The sequence below is a fragment of the Anas platyrhynchos genome, chromosome 5, assembly GCF_047663525.1.
Source record: "Anas platyrhynchos isolate ZD024472 breed Pekin duck chromosome 5, IASCAAS_PekinDuck_T2T, whole genome shotgun sequence".
Taxonomy (NCBI): domain Eukaryota; kingdom Metazoa; phylum Chordata; class Aves; order Anseriformes; family Anatidae; genus Anas; species Anas platyrhynchos.
The window spans coordinates 40,600,001-40,621,095 of record NC_092591.1 but is presented as its reverse complement, the minus strand read 5'-3'; the positions used below and the strand labels follow the sequence as shown (position 1 = coordinate 40,621,095).

The 21,095-nt window shown below is 38.6% G+C and overlaps 1 protein-coding gene across 8 annotated transcripts in view; it reads right to left on the bottom strand.

The window, feature by feature from the left end:
* Positions 1-21,095, bottom strand: part of MEIS2 (Meis homeobox 2) — a 171,265-nt gene that overhangs the window by 111,070 nt on the left and 39,100 nt on the right. For 4 of the 8 annotated variants that reach the window (XM_038179511.2, XM_038179522.2, XM_038179514.2 and 1 more), the window contains exons 8-9: positions 17,934-18,035; positions 7,562-7,707 (exon numbers count right to left, since the gene is read on the bottom strand). In XM_038179511.2, the coding sequence (XP_038035439.1) occupies positions 7,562-7,707; positions 17,934-18,035 (248 nt within the window). The remainder of the gene's footprint in view (positions 1-7,561; positions 7,708-17,933; positions 18,036-21,095) is intronic. The other 4 variants (XM_038179515.2, XM_038179518.2, XM_072038917.1 and 1 more) reach the window with 1 other exon arrangement.

Below are 21,095 nucleotides of genomic sequence, written 5' to 3'. Positions count from 1 at the left end.
GACTGCAGTGCACAGCATTTATTAGCAAAATATTCTTGGAGTGTTTAAACACTATTTATATATGTGTATGTTTTAGCTAGATGCCCTTTTACCTTGTGAGCCTCAAAGTCTCAGTTCTATATAAATGAGCTCTTGTCACTACTTTCTTGTTTCAGTTACTTTTGTGGATTCATTACTTGGACTTTCATATTCTTTCTTCTCTTTGTTTCACTTAAATCCTGTACTGACTCCACAAAGCTTTGTAACCTGACAATAATAACCAGAAAACAACAGTGGCTGATCCTATCTTTTGCTAGACTACGTTTTGTTCACTCGGTGGAGGCTTTTTAATCAAGCCCTCAATAAAATCACACACATGTTTTTAGTTACACTCAATTCTCAGCAATTCCCTGCTTGGAAATAGCAGGTAAAATATTACATCGCAAAGTAACGTTTGTTCCTCCCATCTAGCTGCGTTATCTGATGGTCTGGCAGCGGGTGACCTCACATGCCACACCAGTGTCACTGTGGCTCCCTCCTCCCTCTGTCCTGTCACACCGCTGCTGCTTGCTGAGGGGGAGGAGGAGGCAAAACCAGGCAGGGCAGGGAAAAACGGAAAGAAGGAGGTGAAGCAGAACTAGCTAGCATCAGGCAGGGGAGTGTGAAACATGATTGTAGCAGGCCTGGAAATGGGCTGCTGGGAAGGCTGAGGAGCCCGGCTCATACTGTAGCAGCGTGGCAGGACTTCCCTGCAGCCCTCAGCCTACTAAGGGCTGGGGAGAGAAGGGGAGAAAGGCCAGAAGGGAGGTGCCTTTGAAGGATTTGCAGTGCATGGATTGTTTGCTCTGTCTCTGTGTGTGTGTGAATTTCACCCTATATATAACTTGGAATCTTATTAGATAACAACTCTGTGACACTGCAAATCCAATATTTCTCAGAATGCTATTTTTGAAGCAGAAACACGCAACATATTTTGATCTCCAAAGAAGCACAATAAAGATCTCCCTTCAAAATAAAATGAAGAGTTAAAAATGAAATGGAAACACAATAATTTACAGGCGGGCTTTCTATGCTTCTATCAGATTATTTAAATTTCGGACTGTCTCTTTAATTTGAGGAACAGCTAAAAAGGCGACAGATGGCAGACAGAATTGACTTATGTCCTCTATTCTTTTACAGAAGAAGGGGGAGTGCAGAAAGTTTGATAAAGGCAGAAGCTACAGTATGCAGGCCTCGCTATAACTATCTAGTAGGTCTTTTGACGGATAGGTTGGGAATATTTAGTTTTTCCTCCACAGACACGCTTTGTAACAAACCAACGGTCCTGGAGGTTGCCATGGGTGACGAGAGTGCTGACATCCAGTCCCAACTACAAATAAGCACATGACAAATGGGCCTGGAGCCCTCAGACAGCCCTGAACCTTGGTGACCCCCTAAAACGCCCAACCTCACAATACCCATGCCCAAAAAAGCATTATCGAATATATTTTTTAAACTGAAAGCTTGCAGTTAATTGAAAACACTGCCATGTAACAGAAATGCTTAGGACAGCATATACAAGTAAAAATAAATCACATAGCATTGTTATTTAATGCACTGTGACATCATTTCCTGAAATTAAACAGAGATGACACAGATTCAGACAGTCCCTGGTAAGGTTCAGTTCAAACAATTCACAGATGTTTTCCTCAAGCGAGCAGAAAACAATGCTGGGCTTAAAGTGCTCCCTCTCCCCACCTCCCTCTCCCTTCTTTCTCCAGCCTTTTTGCTGGTACAGGGAGGTATGGCAGTTTTATAATACATGCTCCAGCAAAAATATTCTTTTTTTAATTTAATTACTCAGGCCGTTGTACTAAATAGATGGATCATTGTGTCACAAAAGCATCAATTTTTCAGAAGAAATAACAGATGTCTATGTAACAATGATTAGATTAACCACTCAGAGACAAAGCTAGCTTTTGAGGCCCACACACCCCATGACCCTGGGTTCCCTTTTCTGTAGGGGGTGGATGTAGAAATGTCAGATCTAATCTCAGATTCCATTTTTAAAACAAACAAAGCCCCACCCCCACCCTATCTCAGCCCTTTTCTTTAAAGATTATAGCCTTTAAAAGGTATATGAGTGTTCGGGCTGTTACTAAATTTGAAGCTTTGGGGCTGATTTCATAGGACTACAAATTGTCAGAGGATTACGCCTTTCGGACTGTGAGCAGAAGTAGCAGTTTGAGAAAAAAAAAAATCCATTTTCATTCTATTCTGACTCTCCAGAGCATTCCTGGTGAAGCTGTACTGCATGCAGACGGGACAGGATGGGATGCCAGTGACATGAGGCAGTACTGTGCTACCACCAGCAATAACAGCACATACCAGCAGCAGCTGCCAACTTTACTCCACTAAGCCAGCTCTGATGGTGAGCCACCAGCACAACTTTGGGTGTAAAGATCCTCAGTTCCATGGTCTTGAGGACTATATTACAACTGGTCATAGGAGTTCAGCATGATTTTTCCAAAGGACTTAGAGGAAATCATTTAACATCCCCTCACAAAATTTACCTAGCTGAAAAATGGGCGCATTAATATTTTGCAGACCTGGGCAATAAGTTTCTCATTAGTACAGCATGAGAGGTCTGTCCCAAACCAGTAGAAAACTTCTCACCTGGCTGTAAACTCAGCACACAGACAGCCCTACCTAAAAAACAAACCCGGAGTAACATTGCACCTCATCTCCTCCAACTCCCTGACTACATAACACACTAAAATGGAAACAGCAGCCATGTGAACCCGTATACAGGTAGTTTTGCGGGACTACCAGAAGACATCATCTCTCTCCTCAGTGTACCCTGGGAGCATACAGCAAGTTACCCTTTGGCCCCACACAAGCACTACAGTTCATCAGAATGCTTTTGCAATAGTAAGTATGCGATAGGAAGCTATATTCCTAACCCTCCCTTAAGTATTATTCCTAAAATCAGGATATGGAGGAGATATTTATGAAGGTGGAATGGTTTCAGCTGTTTTGTAAGTTTGCTCCAAAATGGCAGGATTGGGTTTGGCTGAAGACATTTGTCTCTACAATCAACTTTAATGAATACATAAAGCAGCTGCCTGTATAAAAGGCTTGGTAAGCCATTCATTAAAATATGATAGAGATACATTATATTCTCAGATACACCCACACAAATATAGAAAAAAATCTGTTTCAGTAAGACTATTGATATTATTCTGTCTGGCCACTAGAATACTGTAAGTTAAAAAAAAAAAAAAATTAAAAATCAGGTAAATACAAAAGCTGTGATTGATTCATTTTAACATGTTCCAACAGAACTTATTCTAGTGTGACCCTAAGACAGGTTAAAACAAAATCTACTATACAAGAAACTGTAAAAGGCAAGAATTTTTAGCCAGGAAATTGTTGAGATCAGGCTGAAATGACTGATAAATGTTAGAGACAGAACTTCAGCTATCAAAACAAACAAACAAACAAACAACAAAAAAAAGCAGCCCAACGCCACTGAGTTCAGGGTTGTTATCCCAACACCATTAGTTGTGATTCTGAAAGTGTCATATAAAATGCTTATATTTTATATGCTACCATTGGTATTCCTGGTACTTTTAGTTACAATATACCTCTTCATATAGAAACAAACAAACTAAAATATTAACAAATAGCATCTCCCCAGGTAAGTGTCAAAAAAAAAAATATGCATCTCTGTTTAACCAGTACTGTACGAGAAGGGGAAAACTGTTGAATATAGCAAAAGTGTAGTTCTTGATACACTGTGCTGCAGAGAAGGATGAACTACCAGAGGTACATGTCCAAAGAATGGTATAATTGCTTCCTTTATAACTTTGTTCTTTTCTGATTATGTACATACATTTTAAAGGTCCTCTATCCATTAAAAGGGCATGGGAGGAGGGGGGCAAGCTCTGCAAAGCTTCTGGTAAGAAATCCTAATCTCAACATTGGTGTAAGCTGGAGGTGTCTATACATTTGAACACTTCCTGTTTTCACTTCATGATCAAATATGTTCTTTGCAGGGCAAATAGGGGAGCACTTGAGGGAGGGAAGCAGAGATGTCTAAGAGGCTAATTGAGTGTACTAAGGAGTCCTTGGCATAGAGGAAAAGGAGTCTTCCAAAGCTATGAATAAACTCTTGGCTTGGGTCAGATTTCTTGCTGTTTCTTTTCTTTAACCACCTTTGAACTCAAATAAAAACAGCCTTAATGTCAGGTTTACCTTTCTGATGTTGTAATCTTTATGTACTATTGAAAAGCTTATACTACCAGACTAGGATTTCCTCTACTTTCTTAAACACTGGATATTATCCAGAAAAAGCATACACATTTCCAACCAATTCAACCTCAGATCTTTCATCTTCCGGTACTGTTGTAATTCCAAATATAAGACAGAGCTCAATACGTGAACAAGAACCTGACAGAAGCTCTTACTCCTTGCGTTTGATTCCCAACAACAAAAACATGCGTGTGTATCCTATTTCAAGTGTAATTAAAGTTACTGCAAAATAGAAGTTGTGATTGGAGATATAAGTTGTTTTGAAAGACACAGCCTGTCAGATACATTTGTTCTACATAAGAGTTCAAGTGCCTGTCTCTTCAAAAAGCCACTTAGGCAAATCAATTTTTAAAATCAGTTACCTTAAGAGTTTGCAAACTGACGGAATAAAGGAAAAATAGCATTTTATTTAAAATCATAAGTAAATACAATCAGACAAAACTGATTTTTTTGAATTTGACAGTCTAAAGGAATTTCGAGTTAAATCCACACCCTAAGAGACAGACTGCCACTGCTTCTCCTTCCAGGGAAACCAGAGGTTAATGATTTTTGTCATATTGAGACTAACAGCTAACAATTGCTACAGTTGGCCTTTAGTATTTTATTTGTCCTTTTGAGGTATTCAGAATAGGTGACAATGGCTTGCAGTTGAGAACATATGTAGAGAGACCCCTGTGGCTTATGGAAAAGTTGCTCCATGCTGGTTGGGTGTTTGAAAAAAAATACAACCAGAGTTCTTTTATGTTCTTCTCCTTAATGAATGCATGAATGTCAAAATGTACCAATGGCCCATTCAGGGGGCAAAGCCTAAGCAGCTCCTTCTTTAAGAACACATCCTGAGATGTAAAATACATTTGCTTAACAAACTAAAATAATGAGATAATTCAATTAGTTTCTTTAAAAAAAGGAAGAAAAAAAAAGAAAAAAGAGAGAGAGAGAGAAAGAAAAAGGGTACATCGAGGGATTATTGTAATACAAGAACAGGTCATACAGAACAAAGAAGGAACAAACCAATTTGAAATAAGGTTAGAGTAGTAATGAAGGAATGTACATTGAATCATGGACCACCATTGTAAAGATATTTACTTGAAACAATAAAATTGTACATCACAGATTCCCCTGTTCTGGCTCAGCTAGAGCTGCACTTTGAATGGACAAGCTAATTTGAGAAAAAGTGCAAGATCTTTAAAAGAAAGGAGTTCTCTTCCTTCTCTGCATGTGTTTATGGCAAGAATCTTTCTGAATTTACATTGCGCTGGTCAGGGGTCTCCATTATCAGTTTGCAGGTCTGAGAATTACAACACAGTAAATCTTTCAACACCTGCAAACTCATTAAAGCTTGGATGGTAAAAGGGTTGGGGCTTTTTTGTGTTCATTTAATTTGATTTTTGTGAGGTCATCCTCACCAGTGATGGCAAGTTTCCTCAATTCATGTGGAATGCAGAGGGTCAGGAGAGAGAGGACAGAAACAAGGAAAAAGGATTTCAAAAAGCCAAGAGAACCTTCCTCAAGAAAAATAAGAGTTTGTTGACTTTAATAAGCATGTGTTGAATGTTTTCAAGGAGGATGCAAGAAAGGAAGGCAGGGAGAAAAAACATGTTTTCACAAATTTTGTAAGAGGAAATGGAGTTAACACAGAAACGTGCAAAAGAAGCTGGTTTATTTGTGGCCATGCTTTTGCTGTCTCCCTGTAACTACTCCTCTACAGATACCCTACAGCTAAATGAAAAACCCTCCACTCACACTCCCTCGACTTCCAAATTAAAAACATTTTACAGGTTAGTAAATCTCCAGCTGAGGTGATGTAGCAAAGAACAGCTGTGAAGTAATTTTGATAATGATGAGAATAATAAGCACATGGCAAGGTTCAGGGCTTTGCTGTTGCAGCTTCAGTGCTCCTGAATAGATAAAAGTGATTAAATACTCCTGATTATCCCTGACCAATATGTAATGGATTTACAGCCCTTTCAATTAGTCAGTATTTGCTTAGGACTCATTATTTTGTCTTTGGTTAAGTAATCAGCCCAGAGACTCATGTTCTGTCTAATTCCTCTGAGCCAAGTGGGTACAGGGCACCTGACCTTTGAAATGGCCATAGCTGGGAGGCAGGAATAACCACTACTCCAGCAGAGACACTGGCTATTCCAGCTAATCCTGACCCCACAGGCCAGATCAATGCACCTTAGTTTGCTACTAATGTCCTTACATCAAAATGATGGTTTAGAAATGTGGATCTATTGCTCCCCCCTTTAGCTGTGCTGCTAGCGGAGCAGTTCAATAGTCCCTATCATAAATAAAAAGGGTACCTTGTCCCAAGATCGTTACACTGTAACCAACATCAGCTACTGGGGAAATTTATAAAACTTTGAAAGGAGAAGTGGTAGTTAATAACTGTTAGCATTTTGAGCCTTATGAAGTGAGAAACAATTTTACCATGAGAGAAAAAGGAAAATCAATTAATAATTTTACCAGTTTTCATTATTTCCTACACAAAGTAAACTACCAAGAGTGCTACCAGGTTTTCTATAGAACTGTATTTTGATTTCTAAGTGAAGCTATAATAATCAACAGAACACCAACACATCTCACCAACAATTGCAAGCAGGAGCATAGAGATAGCCCATTTAAAGTATAGCTTTTCACGATTTAATCTCTCTCCCCCAGATGTGAGTATGGACAGTATTTACCATGATGTACTTGGAGAGAAATCAAAAAAGTGTTTATTCCTTTCTGTTACACAACTGAAGAATTAGGGATACTGTAAGCCTTCTATATTCCTCACAAAAACAACATACAACAAGTTTGCAAGCTGCTGCTTTGACTTCCCTAACATCCCACAGTATGTTAGAACACACAGATAGGGCTTCTCTCTGCCACAAACATGTATGAAAGTCATGTAAACAGAGGGCAACAATAAACAACCCAGAAAGCAGAGCTTTGTATATGCTAAACCCCATTTGTAACTCCCCCTTTGTAACTCCCTTAAATAGTTCAAAGCAAAAAATAGTTACTTTATATGTAGGTGTTGTTCAGCGATAAGACTTTGTACTCTCTTTATTTCTCTCTCTCTAGGTATGTATGTATATTTATATATACACAAATACATGTTTCTTTCAGATTTGTCATGATTCCAAGAGCCAAGAAAAAAAAATCTAGGAAAAAAAAAAAAAAGATAATTGAGCCCTAATAATGGTCCAAAAATTACGGGGACAATTGATTTCTAATAATAATGAATAAACATCATTAGGCACATGAATAGAAATCTATTTTGGTTTTGGGCACCACTTACTGTGAGATGCTGGAAAAGCCATGCTCTCATGATATTTGTTGCTACTTTGGGGAAAATGCCTCTTTTCTTCTGTCGCTTTTTGTCCTTGTCTGGGTCATCGTCATCCCCTGTACCAGGTGAGGCTACACTGTTGTCTAAACCGTCCCCTATAACAAAGAGAAAAACAAGAGAAAAATAAACAACATATAGAAGCCAGAACGTATCATTAATTACCAAGATACTAATACAGTTTTATTTTGTTCTGATAGATCAGAACATACAGTTTCTCATTATATATGAATGTTGATACAAATATGCAAAACTTAGAAACCATGTCTCTCCAAATACTAATTTTGTCTCACACATGCATATATCATTAATTCAATTATAATCGTGTGCTTGACATAGTGCAATAGCTCTTTGTCAGTTATAGGATTCAATGTGGGAAAACCTGCCACAAAAAAAACATTCACTGTAAATGCATCCCTATAACCATTCTGAATACGTACTATAAGTAATCAAGTTAAATGTTCTGTAGTCTATATATTTGAGGCCTTCTGCAGAGGTGGCAGTAACTGTGTCACTGTTCAGTGCACATAACACACTGTCAGATGAGCCCCTCCCCAGCAGTATCACCCCTAACACACATATATACGCACGCACACACACATACACCTAGTATGACCCTGCATACGGCATATGCATGACATGAAAACTTCTACATCTCTGCATCAGTGATTATTATCATTAAAAAAAAAAAAGATGCACATCAAGGTAGAGCTCTCACTTAATCAGAACTTTCCATCAACATCTTTCTCTTCTGTGCTTTTCCCTGGCATTAATTGTGCATTAGCAAAAATCATTTACTTTTAACAGTCATAGTTATTTTTTCTTGCCCTCCAGCAAAAATGCCTTGAAAGCCTGCCTGGAGGGCATCTAAATTATGTATCTGAAAAACTCTTCTGGCAAGGCATTGCAGGACCCCTACTTTCTTAAAATTCATACGAGCACGTCTTCCTGTTTTTGGGAAGGCATCAATCAAGAGCAGCAATATATGCCATATTCCTACATTAATATTTGAACTAATAACTTTAAAAAAAGGAAAGAAACAAGATCCGACTTGTGGCATAATCAAATGCAAAATAAATGAAGAATACTGGGACAGCACTGAGACTTTATAGATTGCTGTGTTTTCCTTACACATCATTAGCCCGGAGCCACACGAAAGAGGAAAACAGAGAAGTGGAGAGTTTATGCTCCCTGCTGGTGTTTAAGAAGCTGAGGTCCTGGAAGGACATCTGGGAATTGTGCTGAGACGGTGGTTTTTGTAATTTAAGAATAGACATTCATTAGCAGTAAATGCCATAAATCCCATGCTAAGTAAAAACCTTGTCCAAGAAAGCCTAAAACAATAAACTCTGTGCTCAATGTAGCCTGAGCTAGACGCTCCATAGCTTCCTGAGGAATGCTATAGATTCACAAGCTAATTCCTATATCCTCTTCTAGCTCCATAGTGCTACTAAACAAAATACGTTGCAGTTACATAAAGCCCGTTTGCTTCAAAACCTGCATTTCAGCTCCATCTTCCCTCCTGTGCCAGATCACCCTTCTTCCACTACCTCACCTCTGAAAAACCAACCCGCTCAGACCAGAGAGACAGAAAAAGCCACAGCAAAGAGCTGGCAGATTAATTTTATTGACATTTCCATTTTCACTGCAATGTGATACCCTCCATCACATGGAAGAGATGACCCTCACTATTTACAGACTGACAGGCCACTTCATTACAACCACCCTGCCCCAAGGCAGAGCAGCTCCTTTCCATCTGCCCAAACACCAGAGCAGGACCCCGAAGTCACTGCTCTTTCTCATGCTTCTTTTCTTTTCTGTTTGTTTCCATTAATGACAGAAAAAGGAGAGTCAGATCACAGCAAACCAATCAAAGAGATTATGGAAGCCCTATATATTGTAACCAACTGCTCATTTTTGTAAGATGTTGGTTATTTAGAAAGTGCTCCTTCCCGTTCCCCCCCTCCCCATTCCACCCCACTCCTCTCTATCACACACTAGCACACACACACACGCGTATGCACACACACGCACGCACGCACACACACACACACACACACACACACACTTACTTTCCACTATGCCAAGGAACTGCTGCAAGGCAAATTCTCACAAACACTAATGGCTTCTGACTGCTCCTTGGCAACCCCAGCATTTTAACCTGGGTGGATATGCTCTCCAAAATACAGACACTGGAGCTATCTCATCAGCTGTTCATGTGACACAGATGGAGAGTGGCTATTAGGAGCCAGGCAATGGGCCTTGGGGATCTGAGGTGCTGTACTGTAGCCTCAGGCAATTTTGAAAAGCAGTACCCGGAGATGGGGGGAAAAAATCCACACTGAAAGTGCAAGTTTGAAGTCAGTCAGTCTGTTTGTCTATCTGTCGTGTGGATAAAGATATCTTTGTCTCTGTATGTAAAAGCTGTGTGTGTATGCATAGGATGCATGCAGCTATAAAACTTCCTTTCTGCGCCATCCTTTCTCATGCTAAAAGCACTGGTTTGCTCTATATACAGACAAATTCCTGTTTCTCCTTATATACATGCTCTCTGCTTTGTGAGTATCCTCAGCAGGAGTCACCTACATGTTAAATCAGTATTTAGACCTTTTGGAGAGTTGTTAATATCCTGGTTTAAAAAGCTAATAGCAGCCCAGGAGATGAAAGTTCACCTAAAGCTTCCATTACCTTCCCAGCTTAATCAGCGGTTAAAATGGTAAGAGACAGCACTTCCTTAATCTGCTCTACAACCTCATGAAAGGAAATTCAAATATTGTACCTCCAAATTAACGCAGAAGATGAATATACACTGCAAAATTTGTTGGTCCTGGTGAACTACAGGCCCAATCCTGTTAAGCTGTATTGTCATATCTTTAATAACCCTACAACCGTTGACATTAGTGGATACTGCTTCTAGTTCCAAGATAGCATACAAGTAGCCCTTAACTGATGTTTTCAAGATGCAATTATTTACTTCTTGGATAAGGAGGGCCTGATTCTAGTTTGCCTTATCCAAACAAAACATGAGTTACTTTAAATGAAGAAAAAAAAATATCAAAAGTGAAATAAAATTAACAGACATGAAAGTCACTCCACTGCAGATCGGATTAAGCATGTTTTAATTGCTGCATGAATGAATCCAAATTTAAATCATTTAAAACATCATTACAAGTGGTTCTGGATCTGTGAACTGTTCACATCTTGATTTGGAGAGTATCTTGTAAGAAGAGCACAGTCAAGTCCTAACTTGTATGGAAATAGCAATTATATGAGCATAGTTAACCCAATTTTACAGTCGGGAAATTAAGTCTAGAGTTTGGCCCACTGGCTTTCTCTTTCACAATGCAGCAAAAAAACACAGAGGGTGACTTTCTCCTGCTTTAGACACTGTTCCCTCATTTATTCTTGTGCAAAGATTACAAGTGACTGCAAAACCACTGCTCTAGAAGAGTGGAGAATTTTTAAGTGGCACTCTCTTTGTAGATGTGTCCATGACTACATGGATTCGAGTCAGTAGACTGAGGTGTATCCCAACCTATTTAAGATCCTATCAGTGCTGTATAACAGTCTCAATAACCCCTATGAAAGACGAAGAGAGTATACAAGACGCTTTGCAAAGCACCTACACAGGGTTTCTTACAGACCTTCTCTTCAAGGCCAAGTGCTTGTGGAGGAGGCTGGAGGTGGAGGTCTTATTTACACATCAGGAAGTTCTATGCTAGTTCTGTGTGCAGACACTTTTAGCATGCTGAGTGTTTCTTCCCACAAGATTATTTTGCTTTGAAAACAAAGCAAACTACCACTTATTTAAAACATACTGTGTAAGTAGTCAGAGCAGCGTTTCCATTGCACTGTAATTTCAAACTCAGCTTGCTACAAACTGACTTCCTTGGGCCGACTAGCTTGCTGAGTCCAGTGTTCACACAGTTAAGAACTCTTAGGGACACAGATTCCAGTCCCACAGAAGGCATGTCCAGTCATGTATCAATGAATTCCTTTTTGACAGTCCTCCAGTCTCTCAGTATTATCTCAGTCTTAGTCCTTGTTTGTGTTCCTCACAGAGTAAGGCCCAGAAAGACATGAAGCTAGTGCTGCTTGGAAGCTGCTCATCTAGTCTTTTCATCATTTGTGAACAGAATAGACAACAGATTCCCAATCTAATCAAAAATGATACTTGGAAAGAATATCCCAGTCATGCCAAAGCACAGAAGCCTGGTAACAACCCAGATTCAAACTCCAGAAATAGTTTACATTACCATCGTAACAATCAGAGCAGTAAGAAAAGTGATTTCCAGACAAATACATTTCAGGACTTAGTGTTTAAGTTTCTTCATCATCAGAGCTCCCTTATAGCTTTATTGTTTGTCATGCTAAAGGGCAAGAGAGAAGAGAAGGGATATCTAATCGGGGGCAACGTAGGAGAAGACACTTCACCATTTTACTAAAAATAGCAAAAGCAATATGAAAGTCACATTAAAGGATTCTGAAAAGGAAAGCTGCAGTGCACTGTGCTCACTTTAAGAAAGCTATGCTGTAGTCTTTTGGTCCAGTATTTTAATGGAATAGAATATGTAGGTATAATAAATGCAAAACACAGAAGAGACTGCACACATGGACAATTTGCAATTATTTGTTTGTACCTCTAATGTGTCCATCTGAAGACATAAGCACTGTAAAACATTGTTAACAAGAATGTTTAGATTATTACTAAGATCAACACCACCACGAGAGAAAAGTCTTAAAAATTCAATTAATTACCACTGCCAAAAAGCTAGAAATAGAGAACTGTTTGAATATGTTTTGAGGATGTGACAGTATGTGCTGTAGGGAGGGCTAACAAGAGAGAGGTCAGTTCCAGAATCAAAGACCCTTCAGGACAATTCCTTATCTCCATTCCATCCTGTTAAAATCATCACTTAGACTTACAGATTCAGCACATCACAGTTCTTTGAATGAAGTGTTGGTTGTGGTATTTTTGTCATTATTTTTTATTTGTATTTTTCCCCCCTCCTCATCCGAATAATCACTGTTCATGGAAGTTGACTTAGTCTCCTCATATCCCAGAAGCAGCACTTATCAACTGCATCTTACTGCCAGGGGAAACTGAGTTAGGTAAGATTACAAATGACAAACCTAGGCCTTTAAAAAACACAAAGTTTAAGTGGACATTTAAGCTTAGAGCTGTGCCATCATCAATAGTGCTCTGCCAGTAGAGCAGTGCTGGTTACTGAAGGGATTGACTGCAGGTGGAACAAAGCCATCAGGAGCTGTTTAGTCTTGACAGAGACATCCGGGTTTGACCTGCATGCTCAACTACCACTTGTCCCATTGTGTAATGGGATGTCCTCAGGTAAACTGCTGCAGTCAGCCCCTGCGATCCCTTCCTTTTTGTGTGTCTGAGATACCAGACACATGTCTGATGGTGCTCTGTCATATGAAGGATTCAGGGAACATCTTGGAGAGGAACAAAGGCTGGATGTTGCTGCACTAGAAGGAACAGGGAGACTTCATTTATACAGCACCACCACCTCTCCAACTACAGATGTTATTCTTTAGACCTTCTAGCATCTGGCAGGAGATAAAGGGCCTCTCTCTGCTGTTCTTTTGGAAGGTCTTGTGCTTTCCAGAAAACAAAACCATACAAAACCTTTGAGCTAAGAATGTAAAGATCTTCATATACACGTTTTGTACAATCTGGGTATTAATAACTATTATAAATTCAAATAGGAAAGAAACAAAGAGAACTTAAGACACCATTAGACATTGCCTACAAAGCTATTCTGCTTGGTCTAACCATATTTTAGCATAGTTTGTCAGTCAGGAGCAAGTCTCTATTACCATCTGGCAATATGTGTGAAAAGCTTAAAGAGTTACACAGTATCTGGTGTCTAATATGTATCTACGACAAGAGAGAGAATAAAAAAATGTTCTGTGTCTGAATAGGCACTTAACTATATTCACTAATTTATCTCATTTTCAAAAAGGCATTTACAAATATTTTATTATTTACTTGAGGGTAGGAATGACATTCCAGATACGTTATTTTTATATCCATAGATGCTGTAAAATTGGTGACTTGAATCATTAGAAATTATTTGCAGAACAGCAATCTTTCACATTTCCCCTTTTATTATTTTTCTGTCAAAAAAAAAAAGGAAAAAAAAAAAGAAAGGCTTTTTTTTTTTTTTTTGTGCCCTTAGTGGTCTATGTCTAATGTCTAAAGCTCATGCTTATCTGTGAAGTGAATTGAGAATTCTCACTGATTATATTCAAAAGCCAACATACAGTTCTAACTTTTTTTTACAGTGAAAACTAACAAATACTGGTTTAAACTTTAAGCTCTTTTATATAGCCAGCAGGTTCGTGGTTTGTGCATTGCAATTCAATATTTTTTCACATCAGGTGAAAAAAGTGTTCCAATGCAGACAAGGGGAACAGCAAAGCAACCTGCTAATTACTGATCTCTCTTACGTTCCTGCTGTGCTAAACTGTCCGGACATGTTGAAGTGAAATTTTTCTGCGATTTTCAAGTGACTAGTTCATGGCCCAGTACCGTGGAGTGCAGGAGAAGGGATGAAATGCTTTAGTTTACATGCAACATTTACTAACTGTGTGGGTTTTCCGACATTAAAGAGGGGACAGTGACCCATGCCACCTTTTTCACACTCAAAAGAGCACTGAAAAAACAGTCTTCATAGGCTTACCTCAGGCTTCCCTGGCCCTTAACACCCTCCCCCCAGGGTAGGAGCAGAAAGAGAAAAAAGAAGGGATTTTATGCTCCTTTCTCTTCAACTTTTCAGGCGGTATAAGCAGCATTTAGCAAATTCAGCCTCCAAATGGCTCCAAATGCTCTGAGCTGCAGGGGCTCATCCTTTGTTAGCCTCCCTCTATTTACACAGGATTTACGCAGGCTCTCCACTGAAGAGACCACATGTTTCTGACAGAAAGCACTTCCATTCACACTGCATCAGGCAACAGGATTGTAACCACTGCAGCTTCACGCTGACCTGAGATTAGGGATTTCAGCAACATTGAGATGGTAACAATCTGCTAACTAACGAAAATTATCCATGGAGAACTCTGCTGCTTAGTTAAAACTATCACAGACAGATAGATTAGGTTACTTTGAAGGACAATTAAGAACTAGTTACCGTCAGGAATATGCATGTCCATCTATGAAAAACATACACACAATATCAGAAGAAAAAAAAAAATCTTAAAAAAAAAAAATCAGACTGCAGCTTGGATTAAAACAATTTCACCCACTGGCTGAAGACATAAAGTGTAAAAACAGACAGATGGACACATATGTAAATGCGGCTGCATTTGTTTCTCTGGAGCTGGCAAGTTAGTAATAACTGTATAGTTTAATAATTTATTTTCCACACTATTTTCACACTGGTTAACTGGGCAGTGGCAACATCCATGTGGAACTTCAGGAACCGACTAACTCCTGCAGTCTAATTGCCACTGGGCCAAACAAACCAAGGTAAGAGAAGTGTATCTGTGAAGTGTTTCACTTCACAGATAAGCATGAGCTTTAGACCTACTTTGCATGAATCTACCTACACGGACTCAGTCCTGGAAGCTGATGACAGTCTGGGGATCTTATAAATTTCTTTATTTTGTTTACTCTGTTTGGCCAGCCAGGATTTTTGCACTGAGATTTTTTCCAGTTTCAGTATTTGTGTTGGGGTTTTCCAAAGGAGATTATACACATATACACAACACAGCACAACAAATGTTGCTGGATGGATCTTGTGTTTTTTGCTCAGTAGCCTTTCACAGGGCAAAAGAAAAATAGATGGGAACGCAGGGCCAGGAAGGACCAAGCAGATCCATTTTTTGATGAGTCTTATTTTGCTGTTTTAATTCAGTGAATTATTTTGCTTCTGCGGCAAAGGACAAAATTTCCTTTGTAATAGTAACTCACACGTGCATCCGATATGCACATAAAAAGTACATGGTATATTCTGAAGTTCTCCATAGTATATCATAATAAAGCTCTTCTGGGCACTCAATGATTCATTTTTAGTGATCTCTCAAATGCCCTTATCCACAGTTAACACTCAGATTTTATTAAGGAGGAAAGCAGGGACAAATGTCCACTTAAGTCCCAGCTCTCAAATTCAACTCTGCTTGCACTGCAGTACCTAAAAGCTAAAGCTTTTTTAATGTTCTATTCACCTCCCCTGTGTGGTATTTCTGCTAACACAGAGTTCACAATCTTTCAGCCCCAAACACAGAGGGCTGCTATCTTCAAGTCATCCAAGGAATGTGCCAGATACTATCATCTGCCCTGCAATACAAAGAACCAGAAAGAAGCAGAGACCAAAAGGAGACCATACTGATCAGGTTACTGAAGTCCAGAAAGTCTTTCCCAGAATGCTAAATGTTAATCTCTGAACCAGAAAATGTTAGATTTAAGATCCTTGTAGTTGGAGGAAATGCTAGCTTGAGAAGTCAAAGACGTTGCCATTTGAAGTTGTACTTTGCATGTTTATCCCAATGTCACATCCCTCATGCTGGTGTAACTGCCATCAAGCACTTTGTTCTGTTCAAGCAAAATTATCATTAATGTCAGTGGCAGTTTTGCCTGAGTAAGGAGTGCAAGACCAGATCCTTGTCTTATTTAAACAGAATTGCAAGCACTGCACACTTCCAGAAGAGACGTACTCATTAAAACTTGTGGTTTGTGCTGATTTATGATGCTCTTCTCTTTAAAAGTGAAACTCACTTTGTACCTCACAAAAGAGAAAGTGTTCAATGCACTTGTTCCTATGCTGTTTTAACTTCACTTCCTCCCCCACCTCCCAGCACAAGTTGTGGAATTTACACACAGATTTGGCACCTAGGCTGAAGGAAAGCATTATTAAATTAGGTTTAAGTATTTTGTCTGCTTCAGCAATTACTTTTCAGCGTGAATGTAAATAGCTGTTATTCTGTTTAATTTTTTCATCATACTAAACACTGTCACAAAAAATGTCCTTGTGGTGCAGTCTAAATGCCGTTCTTTTCCAAACGTTTTTCTATATATTTTTAGAGAAATATTTTTAGCATTCTCACAGTAATTCTGTTAAGAATACTAGCTGCAGACTCTGGTTACAGCTGAGGCAACAATAACAAGTCATTAAAGAAATCAGGAGACTTTTTTTTTTTTTTCCTGCCTAAAGCGCATCTTTAAGAGACCATTTCTCTTTTTTCCTCTATCCCTGCTGGAGTAACTGGGATAATGATTTTAGTTTTCTTTATCAACTGTACCAAAGTAAAAATAAATTAAAAAGCTACACTTGATTTTAAGTACTGTTTATTATTTGCTATCCTGTTATTTGTTACCCTGTTATTTTTGTCATTATACTAATATCAAATGTGGTCAAAATAGCTAAACTCAATTAAAATTCTACCTGCAGTTGAAGTTAACTAATTAAGTTCAATATTATCTTATCAATATTTAACCTTTAACATTTTGCAGTTGTTGTTTATATTTAACCATAACACAATGTGGAAAACTTAAAAGTAGATGATTGCTAACATCCTGTACTGTTTTTCTTCATTAAACCTTTAATGTAGTTTCCTTAGGAATAAAAATTTCCTAATTAAAAAAAAAAAATAGCATTCAGAACATCTCAATTTTCCATACAGCTGTTACACAGTTACAAACTGTGATGTATTTTAGTGTCTTGTTGTTCCCCTTAGACCCCTTAGACAATAAGCAGTTGAACACAACAGCTTGTTTAGGAGGCATCACTTAAACTGATGTCCACAGATACAGTAAGTGTCTGTGTACTGTTCACATTTAAAACCTCCCTTTTCAGGTTTATTTAGCTACTAAAAATGTGCCAGCTGAAATATTACATGCAAGTGTACATTCATATCAATTCTTCATTAAAAAAAAGGGGGGGGGGGGGAACTAGAAATATGTAACAGACATTTATTCCTGAGAGATACTAATTTAAAAGCTTTAGATATTAGTAAGGATATTAGTTAGGCCACAAGTCCAAAATACACATTAGTCTATTGGAGGATTTATAACAACAAATGAAGGATGGCTGAATTAAAAAAAAAAAAAAAAAAAGGTTTTGATAGAAAGTGTCAAAATGAACCATAAAAGCTTTTCCAGGTGACAAAATGTACACAAATGTGTATGTTACATAAAATACAAATAAAGAGTACTGTCTTGATATGCATTCGCAAACACCTGAACAGCAGAAAAAAAAAAAAAAAAAAAAAAAAGAGAGATGCTTGCTGGGAATGCATAGTCAAAAAAAAAAAAAAAAAAAAAAAAAAGTACAAAACAACTCCAAACTTGGCAAATCTTACATACCATGAGAGCTCCAACACCTATGCACAGTAGGGTGGATAAACCCGCTGGGTGCCTGGGACATATATATGCACCTCCTCCTAAAGTGTTCATTTGGCTGGCAGTCTGGAAAATGCCAGAATGTGAAGGGTTACGTTGGAACACTGACAGTCTGCTTTCTTAGGTTTAGGCTAAACCCCATACTTTACATGTAGAATTCTTGTTAGGTATTTGGAAACATGCTATTTGGTATTAACAACAGAGGCTTGATCCAGTGCTCACTGAAGCTGATGAATAATGTCCCAGCTGACAATTGCATACTTTGGATCTGCCCACATATACTTTTGATGAACATTTGTTTCAGGGTTCTTGTCCTGCAAGAAGCCTGGTAGGTAAAGGGTAAGTCAGGGGTGTCTCATCTGCAGTATGTACTGGATGCTTAAAAGTGGTTAATGGAATGGTCTGAAACACTCTGTCTTTTGAAATCAGTAGACATTTACAGATAATAAGAGCAAGCATTTAAGAGCCAAGCACCTACTCAGTCCCTGCTAGTTTCTTTGAATCTGGCTTCAGCCATGAGCAAAGATAAAGCTGAGAATACGCAAATGCCTCAAACTGAAAAGGAAGCACATAGACATGTGAAGATTTCAACTGGCTGGCAGAAAAAAAATAAAATAAAAATCAATCTTTATGATATCAGAAAGGCTTACAAGCAACGTATTTTCTCCTGTCTTAGAGTTTTACTTGGTTGTTTCATGATGTTATGATAAAAAAAGCAAAGTAACAAGAAGGGAAGGCCATGGTCTTCTACTCTCTCCATACCCAGCCTGTCCCATGGGACGGTTTGGACCTGTTTTAAGTTATCAAAAGAAGAGACAGAGGAACAAAATTTTGTAGAAACACAGTGAAAAGCTTTTGACAAAAATTTCCAAGAAACAGATTTACAAAATAAAGCAGAAAAACATCAGAACCACAGGATGCTGTCTTGTTATAACATCATTTGTGTAGAACTTCACGGCACAAAACTAAAAAAGCACAGACCCCCACTCTGAGAGCTGATGCCTTGCTTTTCTGTTTGTAAGCCTAAAATTTTGTTTCAGGTCTTTCACTGCAGCAGAAACTGTTGCCAGAGACAAATATGCAGTGCCTACAAAGTCTTCCTAGACTGGCCTGTGCTCCTGAATTTAGGGGAAGAACCTAACAGGCTGGGCTCCAGAGAACTGCCCTCACCACACTCTCCATCTGAGGAGATAGGATTGACTGTATGAAGGGATCCCCAAACAAAAACCATGGCAAATTACAGGACTTCTCTTCCAGATTCAGGTTCAGATGGGTAAAGCTGAGTTTCGCTCTGGACAGGCTGTTCACTCAGCCCATTAGAGAACTGACACATATGCCATAAGATCAAATCTAAGCCCCACCAATCAAGCAGCAGCCTAGGCTAAATGTGCTGAGGCAGCACATTTCCAGATCTTGATCACACTAGGCAGGGGAGTCATTCTTCTCAGTGATAAAGTCACTGAATGCACTCTTGAGGAGATAAAAAATTAAGAACTGGCTGACTTTGCACCATTTGAGTGAGGTATTCACCACTGACCCAGAACAAGGAATTGTCATGTTCTGACACCAGTTAGGAATCACCATAGGCATGGTCATCTCTGACTCTTTACTGCAAGACTGTTCACAAAAACAGTTTCTCTGTTGATTGGTGGTACCAAGCTGGAAACTACAGAGTTTAAAGGAGTTATGTACTACAGTAAACTTCACACAGTCTCCTTCTCTCCCCCCCCCCCCCCCAAAAAAAAAAAACTCTTTGAAATAATGACAATGAGAGGGCTCAAATGAAAAATTAAAAATAAAAAAGATATATATATATATAAAACCAAATAGTATTTTGGCAATTAAGATTTGCATCGAAGACATTAAACCCCTTTTGCAGTTCCTACCTGTGGTTCATTATGTCAGCATTTAAAACTTACCAGAAATTTATGCAGCAGCTAAAGACTGAGATGCTAATAGCATTGGAGCATTTTATCTAAAGCAAAATATTCTATTCCCTTTTCTATTATGGGCTCACAAAGAAGTGACCTTTGGAAAACTTTTAGGGATAAAGATTTTCAAAAGTTCAAAAGTGCTTGAATGAGTAAGGAACATAGCTTTCAATGAAAACTGCTTTAAAAGTAATACACAAAATTCATTTTGATAGCAATTGGTGGTTCTTCAATAAGTGAAAATTATATATTATTGCTTTTAAGACAAACATGTCAATGCACTCCTGTGCTCATTTAAGCACTACATTTTTTTCAAATTTGAGTATGGTTCTTCTGTTTACTATTTCACGTTCATCACAAAACGCGTATCTTAAAGGGTTAAAATGTCACAGAACATGCTCTTTAAGTCCTTAACTACTCTGTTAGAACTCAGTTTCTTGGACATAAGTACTTGTGACAAAATAGATGCATAAAGACACCTCACTTCTTTTCTCCTTTGGCTAAAGAACAGTATTTTCATCTACAATACTAGGAGCAAAAGCAGATCTTAGTGCAGTAATTTCAGCAAAGAGGCCACACAGGCTTTTTTATCTATGGCTGATCAAAATCCTGAAGTGTTAATGGTATTGTCATTCGGTCTTTATTCATATCTGATTCCTGGGGCATAAATGGAAATTTGTTCTGAGAGGTCTTGTAAAAAACAGGATTTCGCCTTTCCTGTTTCTACTTCCAGTGAACTCAATGACAAAATATTCTTTGGAACTCCCTCTTCACCTGCTGCATACTCTGTGGTGCTGCCAGCATGGACAATATACAAAAAGCTAGTTGGTTTTCCCAGGGATGAGGCAAAGAGCTCTGAGGGATCAGGACCCGTGCATATTGCCAGGCTCTGCAGTGAGGACACTTACATAAGCACTAGCCCTGCATGTTTTGATGCAGATAACTTCTCCATGGCTTGCAGAGTGAAGGAGAGAATTATCACATGAAGTGCAGATCTGGGGCCATTTTTCTGAAATAAGAAATTCCAGCATCCATAATTCATTTATGAAGCAATAATGAAGCCTCTTTTCCAACCCTATTTATTTCTTACCAAATTGATTCATCTGGTCAAAGAAAAGGAATGAGAAGCTAAATCAAGAAAATGAGTAGGTCATCCTCTTGTCTTCAACCAGTGTTGTTTTCTGATACCCATGAT